Source organism: Cyrtonyx montezumae, unplaced genomic scaffold, assembly GCF_038088225.1.
Source record: "Cyrtonyx montezumae isolate F1298 unplaced genomic scaffold, pur_monq_1.0 scaffold_15, whole genome shotgun sequence".
Lineage (NCBI taxonomy): Eukaryota > Metazoa > Chordata > Aves > Galliformes > Odontophoridae > Cyrtonyx > Cyrtonyx montezumae.
Window position 1 is genome coordinate 8,407,063 of NW_027071881.1, and position 18,230 is coordinate 8,425,292.

The 18,230-nt window shown below is 42.6% G+C and overlaps 1 protein-coding gene across 3 annotated transcripts in view; it reads left to right on the forward strand.

The window, feature by feature from the left end:
• The first annotated feature begins 1,515 nt into the window (after window positions 1-1,515).
• USP32 (ubiquitin specific peptidase 32) overlaps window positions 1,516-18,230 on the forward strand; it is a 59,034-nt gene continuing 42,319 nt past the window's right edge. For all 3 annotated transcript variants that reach the window (XM_065732062.1, XM_065732063.1, XM_065732064.1), the window contains exons 1-2: window positions 1,516-1,618; window positions 16,803-16,930. In XM_065732062.1, coding sequence (XP_065588134.1) covers window positions 1,561-1,618; window positions 16,803-16,930 — 186 coding nt within the window. In that variant the 5' untranslated portion in view covers window positions 1,516-1,560. The remainder of the gene's footprint in view (window positions 1,619-16,802; window positions 16,931-18,230) is intronic.

Genomic DNA, 18,230 nt, shown 5'->3' on the forward strand with positions numbered 1-18,230 from the left:
TGAGCTTTAAAGTAATATGTATTTTTTTAACCATTTTGGAATGAATGTATTTTGTGAATTGTTTGTTAACCGTGATTAATAATCTTTTCAAACTATCTTAATTCCTCTAGAAGGACCTCCTCGGTGGATGCTTCTGCTTCTTCATTTGCATCAAATACTGTCAGCTGCTTTTGGCTATACTTTAAGCTAGGATGGTGGCGGGGTCTGATTTGCAGTTATCATTTTGGATGGTCATCTTTTTTCACTATAGCCAGTAAACCAGCTGTCATTAAAAGCCCCGCGCTGCCTAATCTCTGCAGCCTGCTAGCAGGGCTTGTGTGTGCTACAAGTAGCCCTTCTGTCAGGGCACAGCAGATAAATACTGAGTAGCTTTGTAACTTTGTTGTTTAATAACATAATTTACTGAAGGAACAGATTAAAGGAGGTTAGGTGGGGATAGTCATGGAGAAATCTGTGTGGAAAGCAGAGGAAATCGGTGTGAAGCCCATAGGCATCTCTTAAGGCACCCATAGTCGCTTCCTGCTCTCATTGCTCTGCCAGTTTGGGTCTGGCTGTATCCCAGTGCAGCTTTTTGCTCCAAGCCAAAATGGAGATTCTCAGCGTATCATTATCTCTGTAATGCAGAAGAGCAACCAAAATACAAAGAGATTATTACTAGGCACAAGATCACTCAGGATCACACCACAAAGTCAGGCATTAAACCATGTCTCCCCAGCTATAATACTTAGAAAAGTGATCCGTCACAAATGGAGCATAGCGGAGCGAAGGCCACGATCTGGAATTCATTTATTGATGAGATAAAGCAGGTTCTCCTCCAGCTGTTTCCAGCATTGGCCAACTTTGCCTTAGGTTGACGTGTCGCCACAACTGTTGTATCCGTCTTCTGGAATATTTCAAAGAGTTTATACTGTACCTAAATCAAAGTTGCTTTGTGTGAGGGACTGCGTGGGGCATTGAGGAGAGCTGTGTGAGACAGAAGGGCGCTGAAGACCCAGGTTTGAAATGTAGGTATGTAACGAGGGGCTGATGTGCAAAGCACTGTTTTGTTTGCAGTGTTTGCTGTAGAAAAAGCCACGTGTGAACCGGCATCGGATAACTCTGTCGTGACCTTTAGTTGGCTCTGAGGGGTGGGATCCCTCAGTGAGGAAACCACGCGCTGGGGAAAGCCTTGCTTCAACAACACCCACCCCCAGCAGCTGAGGGGAGGTGGGACCCTTGGCGCGCAACGAGCAGGAGGCGGGCAGCGCCCCGTCACGTGACGCGGGGCACTTCCCTTTGGCGGAGGGGCGGAGCCTCCGCCGCCTCCTCAGCTTCGGCGCGCGACGTCCGTTAGGAGGCGCCCGGGGAGGGAGTTACGCACGGCCCTCCTCCGTCACGTGACGCTCCGGGGCGGGCGGCTGCCTCACGTGACCCGCCATGGAGGAGGCGGCAGAGAGGGCGCGCGGCCGCCTCCTCCCCGCGGCCCGCCCCGCCCCCCCCCGCCCTGTGCTCCGGAGGCGCTAGCGGCGCAGCCCGGGCTCCGCGGCGCCCCGCCGGCCGGGCCATGGACTGAGGGGCACCATGGGCGCCAAGGAGTCCCGCATCGGCTTCCTCAGCTACGACGAGGCCTTGCGAAGGGGTGAGGGCCGAGGGGAAGGCGGGGGGGCCCGGTTCTGTCAGCGCCCGGGGGCTGCCGGCGGCACCGGAGCGGAGCGGAGTGCGGCGCGGGTGGGGGTGGGGGCTGCGCCGTTCCGCGCCTCGGCCGCGCTCCCGCTCCCTGTGTTTATTTCTACCACCGGGCCCTGAGGAGCGCCCGTCCCCGCGCCCTCCGCCCTGGCGGCGCTGCCCACGCCCAGGCTCCGCCGGCACCGGCCGGGCCTCGTCGCTCCGCGGTCGCCCTGACGGTGGCACCGAGCGAGGCGCGCTGACAGGAGCCGCCCCGCGCCTGTTCCGCCGGGAGCACGCGCTGCGCCCCGCGGGGCCGCTCCGATCCGCTCCGCTCCGCGTGCTGTGCCGCCGTGCCGGGCTCCGGCGCTCCCGGAGGAGGAGCAACCCGTAAACATGGACACGCTGAACGCTCGCGGCTGCACGCTGACAGCTCTGCGCCGCTGTCCGAGGACAAAGACGGACGGAGATTCTCGACAGGAGGCGGTTTGCAGGGAGGTGGATTTCTTGGAATTGTCGGTCCGTGCGTGCGCGTGATGCCGTGCGGGCGATGCTGGCAGGTCACCTGTTTGATGTTTGCAGCGCTGATAAATTCCACCGGCTGAGCGGTACGGAGCTGCCCTGTTTGTGTCTGCTCGCACCTGAGGAGCGTATGGGTGATAGGGAAAGCTGGCAGGGAACAGCGAGCGTTAATTGAGGGAGAAGCAGAGTAACGCCAAATGGGATGGTTATTAGACGTTCATTAGATATTTCTCTTTTTTTAGTGGTGGAGCCACGGAGGGATGCCATGTCATATAGGAAATGGAGCAGCATATTCTAAATACCGTCAAGGAGAGGCAACAAATGCGGGATTCAAACTCCTTTTCATTACAGATTTCAGACAGAGCAGTCTTGAAGAATTTCAGTTCCAGTGAAAGTATCTGAAGCTCTTCCAAAGCACCTCTGTGTATATATAGCTCTGTATAATTGTACGTATTCTTAGAGGCACCGGAGTCGTAAATGTAGTGTGGTAGGAGTGTGAAGTTGAATATAGCAGGAAATGTTTGAAATAAACTGTGTGGAGGAAAATATGTTCATTTGGTCAAAGCTGAAAGCTCATAAATGAGAGAAGCTGAATGTCTGAAATTGTGAAGTTTAAATCAAACTTGTATACTGCTTCAAAATCTGGAGGCTATTCTGGAAACTTGGTCAGGAAAAGTTACTAAACTTAAAAGTAAGGTTAATTCTAAAGTTATTTAAAATTACTTCTTGCACAGTGGATGTAACTTTTCCCTTTAGTGTTATTCTGTCTATATGAATCTTTTAATGCTGGTTTTCTGTCAGAAAGCAGAAGGTTTCTTTCAGGCTTTCCAGTATGAATGGGGGTTTTGCTAAGTGGTTATGTTGCTTAACCAGTGAATCTCGGTGCGTGTAAAACAGGCTAAGTATCAAAACGCTGTTCATAAGAGAATAAAAGCCATGTACATTCACAGTCAGTTAATGTACCTTATCTAATGTTGTGTCTAGGCTATTAAATGTTGAGAAATTTTTATATTCTATTTGTACGTTATCGTAATTTCTCCTGGGGAGGAACCAGGAGTGAAGGTGAGGAGAGTTGCTGTAGTTAAACGCTCAGGGTATAAATAACCGTAGCTAAAATGTAACTTCTGTTCAAAGAGATGAAGATGTGAGGGCAGCGTTAATGGCCGCGTTTGCTCTGGAACATGAGATAGCACTGTGGTTCTTATGGTTTTTTTTATATCTTGCTCGTGGACATGGGCAGCTGACTGCCCTGCGGGTGATGTGGCTGGCGGGTGGCCCTGGTGGAGCTGTCTCGTGGCCCCCAGTGCAGCTGACACTGTGTTACAGTCTTCTTTCTCTCTTCTGCCATTTAAAGTCTTTGATTATGTAGCTTGGGAGTGAAAAGTAAGGGGTACTATTTTAGGCATCTCTTTTCTTGTTAGGAATATTGCTGAGGTACTGTCATCCTATTTACAGTAGCCAGAGGCACAGCTTTACCCATTGCTGTGGGAATGGTAGAGGTTTTGAACTTATACTTACTTTTGAGCGGAGCTCTTCCTGAACCTGGAGACTTTTGAGATTGGCTTCTTTGTAAGAAGGTGAAATTCTTGGGCAGGTCATTATAGGTGAAATGAAGTACTTTATTGCAAACTATGTATAAGGAAATGGGTTTTCTCATCAAACTGAGTTTGTAATGAGTAACGATACAAACGTGATTCTTGAGTTTGTTGCTTTTTTTCTGACCCCAAGAGATCTCCTGATTTGCTGGGGCTGCTGTGTGCTGCGTTCTGTTTAGAACACTTCAATGAGGATTCCCCAGGAAAGGGATGTCTGCATGATATTAATTGATGGCTGGTTTATTTCAGATTCCTAAGGAATCTGTGGAGGAATCAATGACTGTTAATGCACACTGCTTAAATAATGTTTAGAGTGTAAGAAAGACTCACAGAGCATAAATCTATCAAGGTACTTGAAAATTATGAGATGAGGCAATGATCAGAGAAACTTGGTCTCCTATTAAGATAGCAGGTCATGCTAACTGAGGCTATTTTCAGCTTATGTATGCTAGATATTCAGTCAGGTAACCACTTAAACCAAGGAAATGTCAATGAACAGTCATGTGTCTGTGCAATTTGTGCTGGGGAGGAAGGCTGGGTTTTTATTCTGCTGAAAAGTGGTACCATTGCTCTTCCACATGTGCTGGGATGGAAGAGGAGCTGCAGCAGCATCAGAGTGGCTAATGAGTATTGCCTTCAGAGAAAGTGGCTGCTGAAAGGTCTCTGGGGTCCCTTCCTACCAAATCAGGCTGTGGGTCTCTGATCTGGTTACTGCTCATTCGTGTCCTCAAGCTTACAGATCTAATAAGGCTGACAAAAGGATGATGGCAGACTGACTTGCATGTGTCAGTTCATTTCACCCTGATGACAAAATCCATGGGCTCAGCCCTTGAGCCCCAAGAGAACTACTTCTTTATTCTTTATTAATCCAGACTTGGAAATGAACTTCTTAAATCCCAGATGTGTTTGTAGGATCCTTACTGAGGCTGCCTGTGTTATTCAGGAAGGCTTGTGTCAGCCAGCGTCTGATGGCTTTGGGGCTCTGTCATGTGATGAAAGCAGGTATGAATGCATCGCTTCTCACTTCCTGTTTATAAATGTGCAGAGCTGCGAGTAGCTGCTCAAATTCTCAGAGCAGTAATTATTTCACAACTGTGGCATTTAGTTCTGATGCTTGTTTTGGGAGGATACCTCAGCAGCCTTAAGCTGGACATGTAATATTTGTGTAAATGAGTTCTTAAAGTTCCACAAATGGGTGGAAAAAGGCTGCTCTTAGAAGAGAGGTGTTTTTTTTTTAACCTGTAGTGCTGCTGCGAAGTTGCAGTGACTACTTTCTCTTTTACTTCGTGTTCCAAGATGAGAGAAGCGGTGGTTTTCAATCACTTCCTATTTACTGTTGGAACATTTGCATGGTGAACTTCAGTCAGCTAACGATCTCACCTTTCCTGAGATGCCCTTTGTTGCTCTTCAGAAGCATTTATGATATACCACTTGAAAAGTTCTAAAATAGAGAAAATTGTTGCCATCTGATTGAGCTTATGTGAATGCTGTGATTTTGAAGGAGCATGTCAGATGTGTGCACCTTTTGAGCAGGTCTTCAGTTAGCCTTAGCTGGTTCCTGAAACCAGCTCTGCCAGGCACAGCAGTGAGCTGGAGAGTGATGCTTGGGTGCAGGATGGACGCATGGGGGTAAGTCTGACAAAGCAGTGTTTAAGAGTGTGGGTGTTTCAGAAGCAGCAAATGGTTGAACACCTTACAGCAGAAAGCTCTCAAAACCTCTATATATGATTCAGTAAAAGTTGGGAGTTCTCTGGTTTCTCTCTTTAACAGATTAAATGTATCTTTTAAATAATAGTAGTCTCATAATATTAGGTGCATTGTTATCCTGTCAGTGTGTTACTAGAGGCTCAAATCAAAGCAGTCAGGAAAGCTGCCAAGTGAGCGTAAATAGATAATATCATTTCAGCCATGGAGGCTGGGAGCTAAGGGATAAGCTGAACAAATCCTCATTTTGAGTGTCGAACAACTTGGCATAAGCTACGAGTAAACTATCAGGCAGCTATTTACATAATATATTTTCTTATATTGATGCTGTAGATTTAAATGAAGAGCTGAAAACATTCTTGTGTTGTCCTAGAGAAGACATGCCTGTGTCTCATTGCTCATCCACCTTTTTGTTCTGCTTTCTCTTATGTTTTAATCAGTGAAATCAAAATATTCACGGCCAGCTCTTTCTAGTCAGTTTCTAGTTCCTACTTGTGTAACAGCAGGCTTGGATTGTTTATTTTTATTTATTTTATTTTTTAACTATACATACCCAGAGACATTGTTAAACTTTCATCCTTACAGATTTTCAAGACCTGTCTGGATAAAGCCCTCTGCAGTCTGCTCCGAGTTGTGTTGACTTGGCCTTCAGTGCAGGGCTGACCTAGGTGGCCTTCCGAGATGCTTTTGGACCTGATAGATGCTGTGAAATATTTCTGTTCATTTTCAGCTTGGGAAAGCCTTGTTTTTATGCAGTATAAGTTCAGGCTTCTAAGTCTACCTGACAATATCCTAGAGAGATGATAAAATAAGACAGAAATAGAAGCTGAGAAGCTTTTCAAAATGATGTGAAGCATCTCTAATGAAACGTGAAAGATCAAAAAAAAGAAAAAAAAAAAGGTGGGGGGAGGGAGGGGTTACTTGAGTCCTGCTGCACTTGACCCATAGCAGCGTTGGGCTGTCTGGCTGCTGGCACTGTGTGAGAAATCAGTAAAACAACCTTCTTTTCCTTTGTTATGCTTAAGTGGAAGTTGGTCTACTGTCTCATTTTGTAAAATAAGTATGGCATTCAGTTCTTTAGTACTCATAAAAAATGAAATCACCTTCAAAACCTGGGCCTGTGAAGGGAGGACAAGCTGTGTGAGAACAGAGAGCACAGCATTAGGAAGTGATGTGGTTGGGTGAGATGTGGTATGTCTAATTTTATAAATTAAAGTGTACAACTGCTACCTTATGGTAGAAACCATTATGATTTCTCTGTAATTAAGAAAGTCAGACATTACTACTGTCTGTCATTTTTAAATGATAACATATGTTCTGAAAGCTAGATGTGTATTTATTTTTGTTAGCTTGTGAATTCCCAAATTCGTTCTTAGTTAAGTTGGCATGTGAGGAGTGTCTAATGAGCGTGTCTAATGGGTGCTGTAACCTTGAGGTCTTATCTTAACATACCAGTTATTTTTCAAATAATCCTGCTTGCTTTTGTCCAAGAAGAAATTCAAGACACAGTGAACATACAGAAGGAAATGGAGGAGGTGTGGAACAAGTGTTGCATTTCCAAATACCGGAATTGTTTCTGTCTGCTGAGCAAGTTATTTCAAGGACTGTTGTAAGCCAGAGCTGTTCAGTTGTAGGCTTTTGTTTGTTGGTGGTTTTTTTGTTTGTTTTGAGGGCTCCCTGGGTTATTTAATGGTAGGCTGGTGGCTGATGAAGCTTTTCCCAGCAGGGAGCTGTGCACCCCGCAGCTGGGCAGGTGCTGTTAGGGACTGTTCTCTGCAGGACCTGCAGCACGGTGTTACTGCTGCTGACTGAGGGCTGGGAATGTGTCCAAGAGAGTTTGGTGTCATGCTACAGGATCCCTTACAGAATAAAGCACTTATGGACACCTCTGAAGTGAAGCTGTGTTCCTAGCGAGTGGAAGTGGTGTGAGTTTTTCTGCCTGTCCTTGACTGGTAGTTCTTTGCCCTTGTAACCAGCAGCACGTTGACTGTCAGCATTGTTACTGCACCCTGGGCAGCCAGCAGCACCAAGCTACATGCTAGTGACAGAAATACTTGAGTAACACGTGGGGCTCAGTGTGCAGTGGAGACTGCTTTGCAGCACGTGGTGTTTGTTTTGCACTGCCCCAGCTCTGGTGAGCTCCAGGTTGGTGCTGGCTGGTGGCTGGCTTGCACGAGGGATGTGTGGTGGGATGGGAAGTGTGATGAGCACATGTAACGCAAGACTGAAGGCTCTTCTTCATGCAGATTTTCAGAACTGCGTTTTGCAATCTATCCTTTCATAATAAAGCAGCCATATTCCTTATTTAGGCTCCTATATAGGAAAGAAAGTTTTGGAGGTTAATTCTAAATAAGGCTTTCAATTTTTAAGTACTTTTAAAACAAGTTACTTAATTTGTTATTGCTTGAAGCAGTTGTTTTTGTTTAAGTTATAGTTCATCTAGATTACTGTGAATATCCTTGTGATATTTGCAGTATTGAAGAACTGCAAAAAGCATCTTTAACATTTAATTTTCATATGAAAAGGTCATTTACATAATGAGACAATGAAGCCTTTGGGCAAAGATGAACGTAGAAGAAAAAATCCATTAATGTAGATTCTGCCTCCGAGTTTGAAAGGCTCTGATTCACAAAACTTTGAATACTATATTATTGCTAGTGCTTACTGAAGGAAAATACCCTGCTTGCCTGAGGAGTGGCAAAATCCTAATACGCGTTCTGTTTTAAGGGACATCTTGCCTTTGTTAGCAATGTCTGTTTCTATATAGCTTTGGTCTTTTCAGCTGAGCTGCGGAATAAGCCTTTGTTTTGTACATGATGAATCTTAACAATTTGGAGAAGTGGGTTTATCACTCACCCATGCTTACAACTGAGCGTGGTTGGCGAAAGCCTTGCTGTAGGAGATAGTGTTCACCTTCTAACTGCAGTTTTACTGAACTGATGGGAAGGCTGTGCTGGATTTCTGATTCTTAGCAGGTCTTCGTTTGGAACAAAATGTGTCTGCATACAATTTCTGTAGTGTTTCAACCATATCTGTTTACAACTGATGCAAGTCACAATCGTCTTCTGTGCAAGCAGCTAGGTCACTTATCACAGTGACAATAAAACCAGGAATCCTTCATTGTTTTAGTGTAATCCTGATAGGAAGCTGAGTTCTGTGAGGTAGAGGTGTGTGTTTGTTAGTTAAATAATCCAGTAGTTTTTAAAAATGACTTCCTTTAGAAAATCTGCTAACATTTGTAACGAGGCCTTTATTTACCTTAGAGGCAAAATGGGATAAGCCTGAGAAATGTTTGGACAGTTTATAATCAAAGCAGTTCACTGTGACCAGGGTTTATTTCCTATTGTATGCTTTATTTAATGTCAGTGGCCCATGTACTAAATTTGTTACCTCCCTGAATCACTGCTTGTCACCTTTTTGCTCTTTGATTACCTCTGATGCACTCGCAGATAGGTGGCATGGTGTATGGAGGGACAGGCAGCAGTCCATAGAGTTTTGAAATCCTCCTCCTTCGTGGCTGTCAGAGCACAGAGCACACAGCCCCTACCACGTGGAGGTTTGCACATGAGGCCAGCAGCCATTTGTACTTAGTGTGCTGTGTCTGGGGACAAACCAGCCTGCTCTTCTGGGCTGCTGCTTGTGAGCTGTGCAGGTGAAGTGGAAATTCATGTGTGGATTGAGATGGAACGTGGTTCAAACCATTCAGAGTTCCTGGGAGAAGGATGCTGTAGATGCTAACTAATCTTTGAAGCTCTTTCACTTAAAACGGTAGATGATAGCTGGCTTTTTGGAACTGTACAGGGGTAAAAAGAAACATGTAACTTGGCTCCCTATAAGTTTGAATATAAAACCTTAACCTTTTTTTAAGTTGTGAATAAATAACTTCAGTGGCTGTGCAACATCAGATCTTAGATTGTAGGAAGAGGGGAAGAAAAATTATTATGTGCTTTGCGGTCTTAGAGAAGGAACATTGGAAAGGAAGACTTGATGCTTGAAGAGTAATGTGGCAATTGTTCAGAGTCTGAATTGGATCCAGGAGCTCTAAGAGGTAATGCCACTGGGCCAAAATAAGATGTACTTGCATTCTACACAGAGATTTATTTCTCTAACTTTAAAAATAACACCCATTACAACCCCCTCACATGAGCTATGTTTGGTATTCATATTGCACTGATCTTTTTTTTTTCACGTGGTGTTTATCATCCACTCATACCATACAGGTATTTAGTATAGAACGTGCTCATATTTCCTTTGCCTTTTGAGTCATTATTCCTTATCTTAATGCACAGTGCTAATGGAAGTTCTCAGGCTTTGTCCTGCTGCAGGCATTTTTGGCCTCTTCAGTCACGAGCTGAAATACTCAAGCAGGTACTGTCACAGTAGAACTCTACAAATGGTCGTGAGACTGATTTAGTTGGATTTTGGCAATTATTTGAAATGATCGCTGTTAATTTGTTAGCTTGGGAAATTGTGATTTGAAAATATGAAACCTCAGATGGAGAAAGCTTGGAAGTTTGTGAGCAGAACAGGGAGCGCTGCGTGCTGTAAGTCTGTGTGGAAAGGCTGGGAGCAGTGAGCTAGCAATTAGAGCTTTAGTTCTGCAGATTTATATTTCTTCTAGAAATGAACTAGAATGTGGCATCATTAATCTATTTTGGGCCGAAGAAGTACTTCCTTTCAGACCGTGTCTCTAGTAGTTAGATGTCCTGAAACAAGAGCTTTTCTGCACTGGAAATTTCCTGCTCTTGAGAAGAACATTTTTACTGCATTTTATCTAACGTTGTGATACAGTTAAATACTGGGTTTTATCTTAGAAATTAGGGAAGTGAATTTGCACTTCATATAGCTGAAGCAGCACTGCTTTAAGAAAAATAATTGCTGGCAGTCAGTGTCATCAGTATCACCTGCACTGCGTTCTGTGGGGTGTTAATGAAGGGTGTCATCAGTGGAAAAGTAAAACGACTTCTTTATGGTCCCCTATTCTAAAATATTGCAGCTAATGACATGTTCCTTCTGTTCTTAAAGAATTACAATCAATCTTTTTGCCACTGACAAATTCTCCCCCTCTTTTTTATTTTTTGTTACCTGCAGCTCTATTGTCTTCTCATCATCTTGGTTAAAGAATGGCTGTGTAAGTGTCTTGTAATAATTAATCTTGTTCCCTAAATAATGAGTAAAAATTGCTCCATTCCAATTACTCAGTGAAGTCTTAGCTGTGTTAACACAAACTCAGCAGTCACAGTACACAACAGGAATTCAAGAATTACAGCGGCAGAATTTTGGTATTTAAAAAAAAGAAATTATTCAGTCTTTTTTCTTTTTTTTCCCTTCATACCTATTCTTTGGTTCATGGTGGCTCATCCAGGGGATAAAGCTTTTCTTTTCTAACCACAGAACAAATCAAAGGTATGGCATCTTGTGTGTGGAGAGCAGAAGAAGATTTAGTTATTACAATAGGATTTGCCAATTTTCTGTAACGTGAATACTTAGCATTTATGTGACGCTTTTAATCTTCAGAGAGCTTACTTCTCACAGTTACCATCCTCAAAAAGAATGCCATTAAGTATTATTAGCCTGTTTTATCCATCTGTAAAGTATCTCTATCAGGGCACACACTGTCACGTTGCTATTTGGATTATGTTTGCTTCAAGCAAAGCTAATCAGCGCAGGTTCTGTGACAGCCCTCCCCATAAGGCTGCGTGGATGGGAATTGCTACATAATAGCCCCAGCAGTGAAATAATCCTCCCACCATCTGAGCACTGAAATCTTATTGGCTATATTTTATATCCTCGAGAATTAAAGGAGCCTGGTCTTGTGTGCTGTCCAGTCCTACCCTGTAAGCTGCAGAAGAAAGCTGAAAGAACTTGAAAATTCAGAAATCCCCGCAGCTCATTAAAATAACTTTTACCGTACGTGCTCTTGCAAATTTAAGTTCATAGGTTCACAGGTACATGAGGTTGGAAAGGACCTACAGGATCATCTAGTCCAGCCATCCTCCTATCGCCATCCCTTGTAGCCCCACGCTGCTCCTTGCTGCGGTACAGTGACAAGAAGTCAGCAGAGGCACAGCAGAGAGTGACTCAAGGTTAGGGGAGCCCTCACAGGAGGCAGTCCTGCCTGGGGCACCCACGGCCCTGGGCAAAGCCATGGCTGGTTGCTCTGCTCTGGGATTTTTCCCAAACATTTTCCATGCACATTTTACCTCGATTTTTAACAATTGCTTTGATTCTTGACAACTTCATAACCACAGCCATTGAGTCACAATAAGGACTAATGAAAAAAGTAATAAAATTTCCATGTATAACTAGGATGAAGGTTCCTCAGGGAAATATTGAACAAGTGATTACAGGGAAGATAATTGTCTGGTTAGAGAATTATATGCCCTGCAAATTTGATATTGAACCTGTAAAATTGTCACTTAAAAATCAAAACATTACAACTATTAAAATCAGAGGTGGTATTCAGAACCCGAGATAGGTGAATTTGCTTGCTTCCTGAAGAATTATCAAGTCTATTTTAAAATTCAGTTTCGGTTATTTTTAGTGAAGAGTGAACACTGATGGATGCAAATTATTGCTGGCCTTGTGTACTTGTGATCTGCAGGGCAGATGCTTCTTCAGGCCCTGACGTAGTAAGCTGTCTCTTGTCCAGAAGTGACTGGATAAGTAGTGTGAATTCTGATTTCTTTTTTCTTAATAATTTTGTGTCCTGTTTGTTGAGTATTGTGGACATTTTGATGCTTAATAGTTCTGGGGGAAAAGCACCATCCCTGCTAGGTATTTTGTAAGCTACCTCACTCAATGAGCTCTGAGTGTATTTATGCTTCCTCTCAACAGAGCTTTTCCTCCTCTTTTTCTTTAAATGAAATATTTTAGACTTTTGATACATAAAGATCTTGTCCAGTTTTGGCACTGTTACTGCTGCTTATAGCAATGTAGGTGATGCTATGTGTGCTGCTCTGGGGCTGGTGGTGGAAGTAGAAGTTATCAACTCTCTGGATTGCTTTCAGCAGTCACTGCTGCCCCAGTAGGATGGTGGGGAAGAAAGCAGGTAGGATGTAGGTTCCACAGTTCATTACAGGGGCTTTTAATTGCCTCTCAGTTCATAGTGGCCATGGCAGACTACCTCAACCAACTCTGTTACACTGCTGGGAATCTGTCCTTTTCACAGATTAAAGCAGCTCCTTTGTACAGTGCTTTTACACTGTGTTTTAGATCCTTTATCAAACATCTGTCTGATGGAGACTGGAATTGATGTTCATTTTAGTGTTGAGACAATTAAGATAGGGAGAGGTTAAGTGTCTTTTGCCTGAATGTCTCAGGCAGTCTTAAAGAGCTGAATGCTATGCTTTTATTCCTCTCTCTTGGTACAACAACCCAATTTTTCATGCTTTAGAAGGCTGCATTTCATATCTTGTCCTGCATCATCACTGCATTTTATGTTATTTTGCTTGGATTTTGAAGATCAGGAGAAGAGGCATTGCAAAGGAAGGCGTTTGTGTCTGATCTCGACTTTTCTAATAAATGTGAAACAGAAATTTAATGTGCATGTACTGTGATCACTCTTTGCACAAGTTGTAGGCAAGGTATATAATAATTATGCTATATAAGCTATAATAAAACCATTAACCCTGACTAACCACTTCTTTTAACCTTTACATAAGCTTCCATCAAAATTAATATCCATTTCTTAGAATGCTTAACATTCACGTGTGATCTGTTGCACCTTAAGCAGCAGTGCTTACTCATAGACTTTGGTGTTACATCTTTTCATTGCATCTGCAAACCTTTAAACTTTGCAAGGGCGGTGGCGAGGTGCGTGAGCTGGGGAGGTAGGCTGCAGAGGGTGTTGCATGAGGTGCAAGCTGATTACTGGTGCTGAGCAGAGACAGTGGTACATGGCAGTGGTTTCCTTGACCTCAAGTGTTCCTGGTGTTGTTATATATTTAAATTTGTAGAATTTAGGCTGATTTTAACTGTTTTCATGTGCTCTTTGAGAGAACCGTGCTATTAGAAGTAATTTGTAAGAACCTTAGGGACTGATGAATCTAACATGGGAAAGTATGGTAGGGCAAGCACTTCTGCTAGTGAGGAATTAACCTCAAGTTAACTGTATTTTCTAGCTCTGCTTCCAGGCTGGGCAACAAATGAGCAAGAAGCTATAAGTCCATGGCTGGGCACTTAAATGTGCATAAGTCTGTACTGCAGGTACAGCTTTATTCTGAAAGGAAAGCTCCAGGATGAGAACTGCCTGATAGAGGCCTGGAGTGGAAGCAGCAGGAAGAAAGTGGGTGGCTTCCAGCATGGAGCTGTCTAATGATGTGGTTGGTTTTGGAAGGTGCTGTACATCCCTTGAGCTGGACTGCTGTTAGTTTAAAAAAAAAAAAAAGTAGAAATACTACAATTGTAAATCCATATCAACAGCATTAAGTTTAAATAACACTATTAAACTAAAAATAACCTTGGCAATTGGATGAACTGGAGGCTTGTTACAATTACTGTAAGTTGCCCTGACATTTTTAGCTGAGGTTGCAAGGTTTCATTTAAACTTTATTAAACAAACTGGAGCTCCAGTATTCCTTGGAGAGCTGGATGCAGCACTAATCTTCTGTTAAACTGTCTGCAGCGCTGCTGGAAGGCATCCAGCCAAGGTAGTGCTCAGGAGGTTTGCGCTGCCTAGTAAGGTTGCCTGGACAGAATGGCACAGCCTGCATTCTTTCTTTTGGTGGAAAAGACATCTTGCTTCAGGGATGTGATGTGGCAGCGGGCTGAGGCAGATACAATTTTAAGAATTAGAATTCAATATGTATCTATTGAAACTTGCTTTTATTATTTGGAATTGGATCCTTACAATAAGGAGAGCTTCTGTAGTCTTGAGATGTGTAGAAGTAGGCACGTGGTTCCAGTTAATAGCTGCACAGCTTTCTCTGCAATAAGATTGAGGTTATGCCACCTGTTACTGGTAGGAATGACAAGATGTGTTTTGCTGTGTTGGCTGTCATAAACTTATTTTGGGAAGTCTTACGTGTGCTGTTTTTCACAGGTTGTGAATGCAGCAGCAGTGTCTGCAAGCACAGTGTCTGTGTGTGTGTGTAGGGAAACCAGCGTGGGAATGACCTTTGTAGGTGTTGTAGAGACAAAAAAAAAAATCTCCAGTGAATCCAGTGAAGTGCTGTTCAAGGCTGCTGTGTGGAAACTGAGGGCAGTGTTTAACACTGACCTCTTAATAATATCTATTTTGCATAAACACCTCTGACCTCAGTTGGACTGCCTGTTCAGCATAGGATTTGTGCAATCGAGTGAGAAGCAGTGGCTTGTGGGCATGTGGGTGTGCTTGTTTTTATTACCATAATAAATGTATTGCTTCTGGGAATATTACTTTCCTAATTTAGGACTTGTTTCCTCTCATCACGTTCCACCTCTGTGTCAAATAATTGGAAATTTTTTGCTGGGGTTTTGGATTCAAACATTTTATGTCTTCCAGACTTAAACACTGATAATATCTTTTTCTTCTCTACTCATTTCAATAGTACTTTCATGTGCCTTGATCTAAATGTATAATGAATTCATATTTGTGAAGCTTTGCAGATGATTTGACATGGCCTGCTTCAGTCCCTTCAATGTGTCCTGGGGAAGGAAGGGAAGTGATTATCTTTTCTGTAATTCCATGACCTGTTTTGTAGTTTCTATATGCAAACAATAACATTAAGTCATCTCTAATGCTAGTAATTTACATTTGAAACATGACATGGACTGGCAGTATCATCTTATCAGCTACTAAATGTCATACTGAGTTCTTTCTGAAGGGGCGAGCAGTGCTGGTTGGCTTCTCCCTGCCCGTCCTGCTGGCAAGCCTGTCCCTTGGCAGGGTGCTGGGCACTGCTGTCTCAGGCAGTGACATTTCAACACTGTATGTGCCAGGTAGCAGCAATATCTCAACATTCTTTTCCCTTATAATTGGTATATGCTTATCTTATTAAAATAAGATGTGATGATAATAATTGGAGTATGTCTTCTGCCAAATTCGTATTTATTGGTAGCACCAGTGCTGTTTAGATCACATTTCAGGTGTATTTCTGACATCCTTGGGTCCTTTTCCTGGTTTAAAAACAAGTCCCTAGAATCTGTAATAACATTTGAAAAGAAACTTGACTCAATTTGTGCTCTTAAATGCAGCTCTGAAGTCACCGGGATACTTCAGTGCTGATGGGGTTTGAAATTCAGGAGGAATGTTTTGACAGGATTTGCTTTTCAAGGAGCGATTTTTTTTTTTGATGGATTAATTGAAATGTAGAAGCTATAAAGAGTGCTGGATGAAATTCTGAAGCGTTCTGTTTTATTTTGGCTGACAAAAAGCTTGACAAGCTTTTGGCCGTTGGAGTTGACTGGTGATAGCAAGGGAAGGAAAATGCCTTCCTATAAATACAGTGAAATAGCTGTCATGTACAGCATCAGTTCCTTGGTGCCTGGATGGTAAATAATTTTCTGCGGTATGTGGGATCTTGCATGGGATTGAGGACAGTGTGTGTTATGCTCTGCAGCTTGATTTTGACAACGTATTTGTTCTGTACATTGAGATATTTTACAAGCACTTGAGGCTGATGGGACTAAAGCAGTTCTTTGCCTTCCTCAGAGCTTCTTAACCGTGTTGTTAGAAAATTGCTTTATGCTTGTGAAATAGGAAAGCAGGGGCTGCTTTTGAGGACAATCATGTGCAAGTGTATAGGGAATCTCTTCAAACTTCTCTTGTGAAAAGTTTGGACAGGTTTCAGCTGGTAATCAGATTTTAACTACGCGGGAAAACCTTAGGTGAAGAGTTACTTTTAGTCCAAAGTAGCTTTGTTGTTAAATTCATGTTTTGCTCTACTGTCTTACACACCATTAAGTGTTGACCATGTGTTTTTCCTGCAGAAAAGTAGGCTGGTAATGAGATGAGGTTGTTTGAAGCATGCTGCTGGAGCTGCTCTCAATAACGCTCACTGCTGTTGGTTTACAGATCATCTCTCTGGCTTATGTGCAACATAAAATTGATCCACTTAATAATACCACTTAATTTTCCTTTTGCATGAGGATAATGGTACTTAATTAACAACAAACTTAAAATACATTATTGTAGTCAAAGAAAATGTAGGCAGCAAACTGTTGTATTTTGTATTCTCTAGGGTTAGACTATTGGGTCTCATCATCTACCACTGCCTGGGTAAAATATTGCATTTAATTTCTTCTAATCTTTTTATTTTATGGTAAACATAATGTGTACATGTTTTTGGGAGACCTTAAGCTGCTACATTTCTGTGACATTACTGACCAAATCTTTTTTTCTCCTGACTCATACAGTTACAGACATAGAGCTAAAGCGACTGAAAGATGCTTTTAAGAGAACTTGTGGACTCTCGTATTATATGACCCAGCAGTGCTTCATCAGGGAAGTTCTTGGTGATGGAGTCCCTCCAAAAGTTGCTGAGGTAATCTGCAAACTTCCCTGGGAGGTGTATGGTTGATAATGTATAGCTGTGTGTACACAAATGTGCCTATAGAGATATGCAGACAAATTTAATTTCTTTCCATTTTTCATGCAATACCAGCGTGTGTTCTGTATCTGAAGATAATGTAGGAATTATCGCCCTATTTATGCTCTTAGTGGATTTCTTGTTTGTTTGTTTTTCCTGGCTCTAAAGCAGCTTTATTAAGGCTTAAACTATAGTATTCAGCAGAGCTGTGCATTTTCTTTTAAAGTAATAGCTCCAATGTAATATAAAGGTAAATTACTTACATATGCAGTGTAGCCTTGAAGGCATCATTTGAAATCGGAATGATTAGAAGTAGAAAGGGTGGAATTCAAATCTCTGCCATAACACTGGGTCCAAATAGAGCACAAATTTAGTTCTAATAATTTATCCCCTCAAGCATTTGCAAATGCATTAAACTTTGGTAATAGCAGATGATGATCTGAACAACCTATTGGAGTTTAATGTGTTTGGGTAACTGTCTTTCAGTAGAATGAAATTGCAAGTTCTTCATGATGTTTTTGATGGAATGAGATCCTTCTATTCTGTGAGCCTCATTTAAACTCACTTGCCTTCAGACATCTTTCAATAGTCTTGAGCGTGTAGCAATGGAAGTGATAGCTTGATAGGTGGACAGGGAGAGCATCTCCCAAAGGTACCATGCAGAACGATATGGAGATAAGTGTCTTCAGGGAATCTGTCTGGTAATAACCTGAATTATGTCAGGTAATAACTTTGGTATGGAAGTGAACAAGATTTTGGAATTTCCTACTACACTGTTGCCCAGTGTTTCTGTGGAGGTGGTCTGGAACACCCATTGCAACTACTAGTCTGCTTTCCACTGCTATAAAGACAGCAGTGGTAGCTTTTTCCATACCTTGTTACATAAAAGGCAGTTAAGTAGTTAATAGAAAGTAGCTAGTCTGTGTTAGGTGTTTTCTTTGCTTCTGTTTGCTGCTACAGTGCTATGTGGCTTAGCCAGACCTACCCAGTGGCCTTGGCAAGCCCATGGCTGGTTTTGTTTGGTTACTCCCAGTTCTAGATGAATTTTTGACATGGAAACCACACCTGAGGTGGTATGAGCTAGCGACTCATTCACGGGGATCTGGTATTTAGTTGTTTTCCTCCACCCTTTGCGTGTGCTGTAAGATTAAGGACTCTGGCTACAGTAGTCACTGCTGTTGCTGGAGAGGCGAGAAGATTTTGGGTCCTGCAACTTGTTCCTCCGTTTAAAATGTGAACTTACTGTAGAATTCCA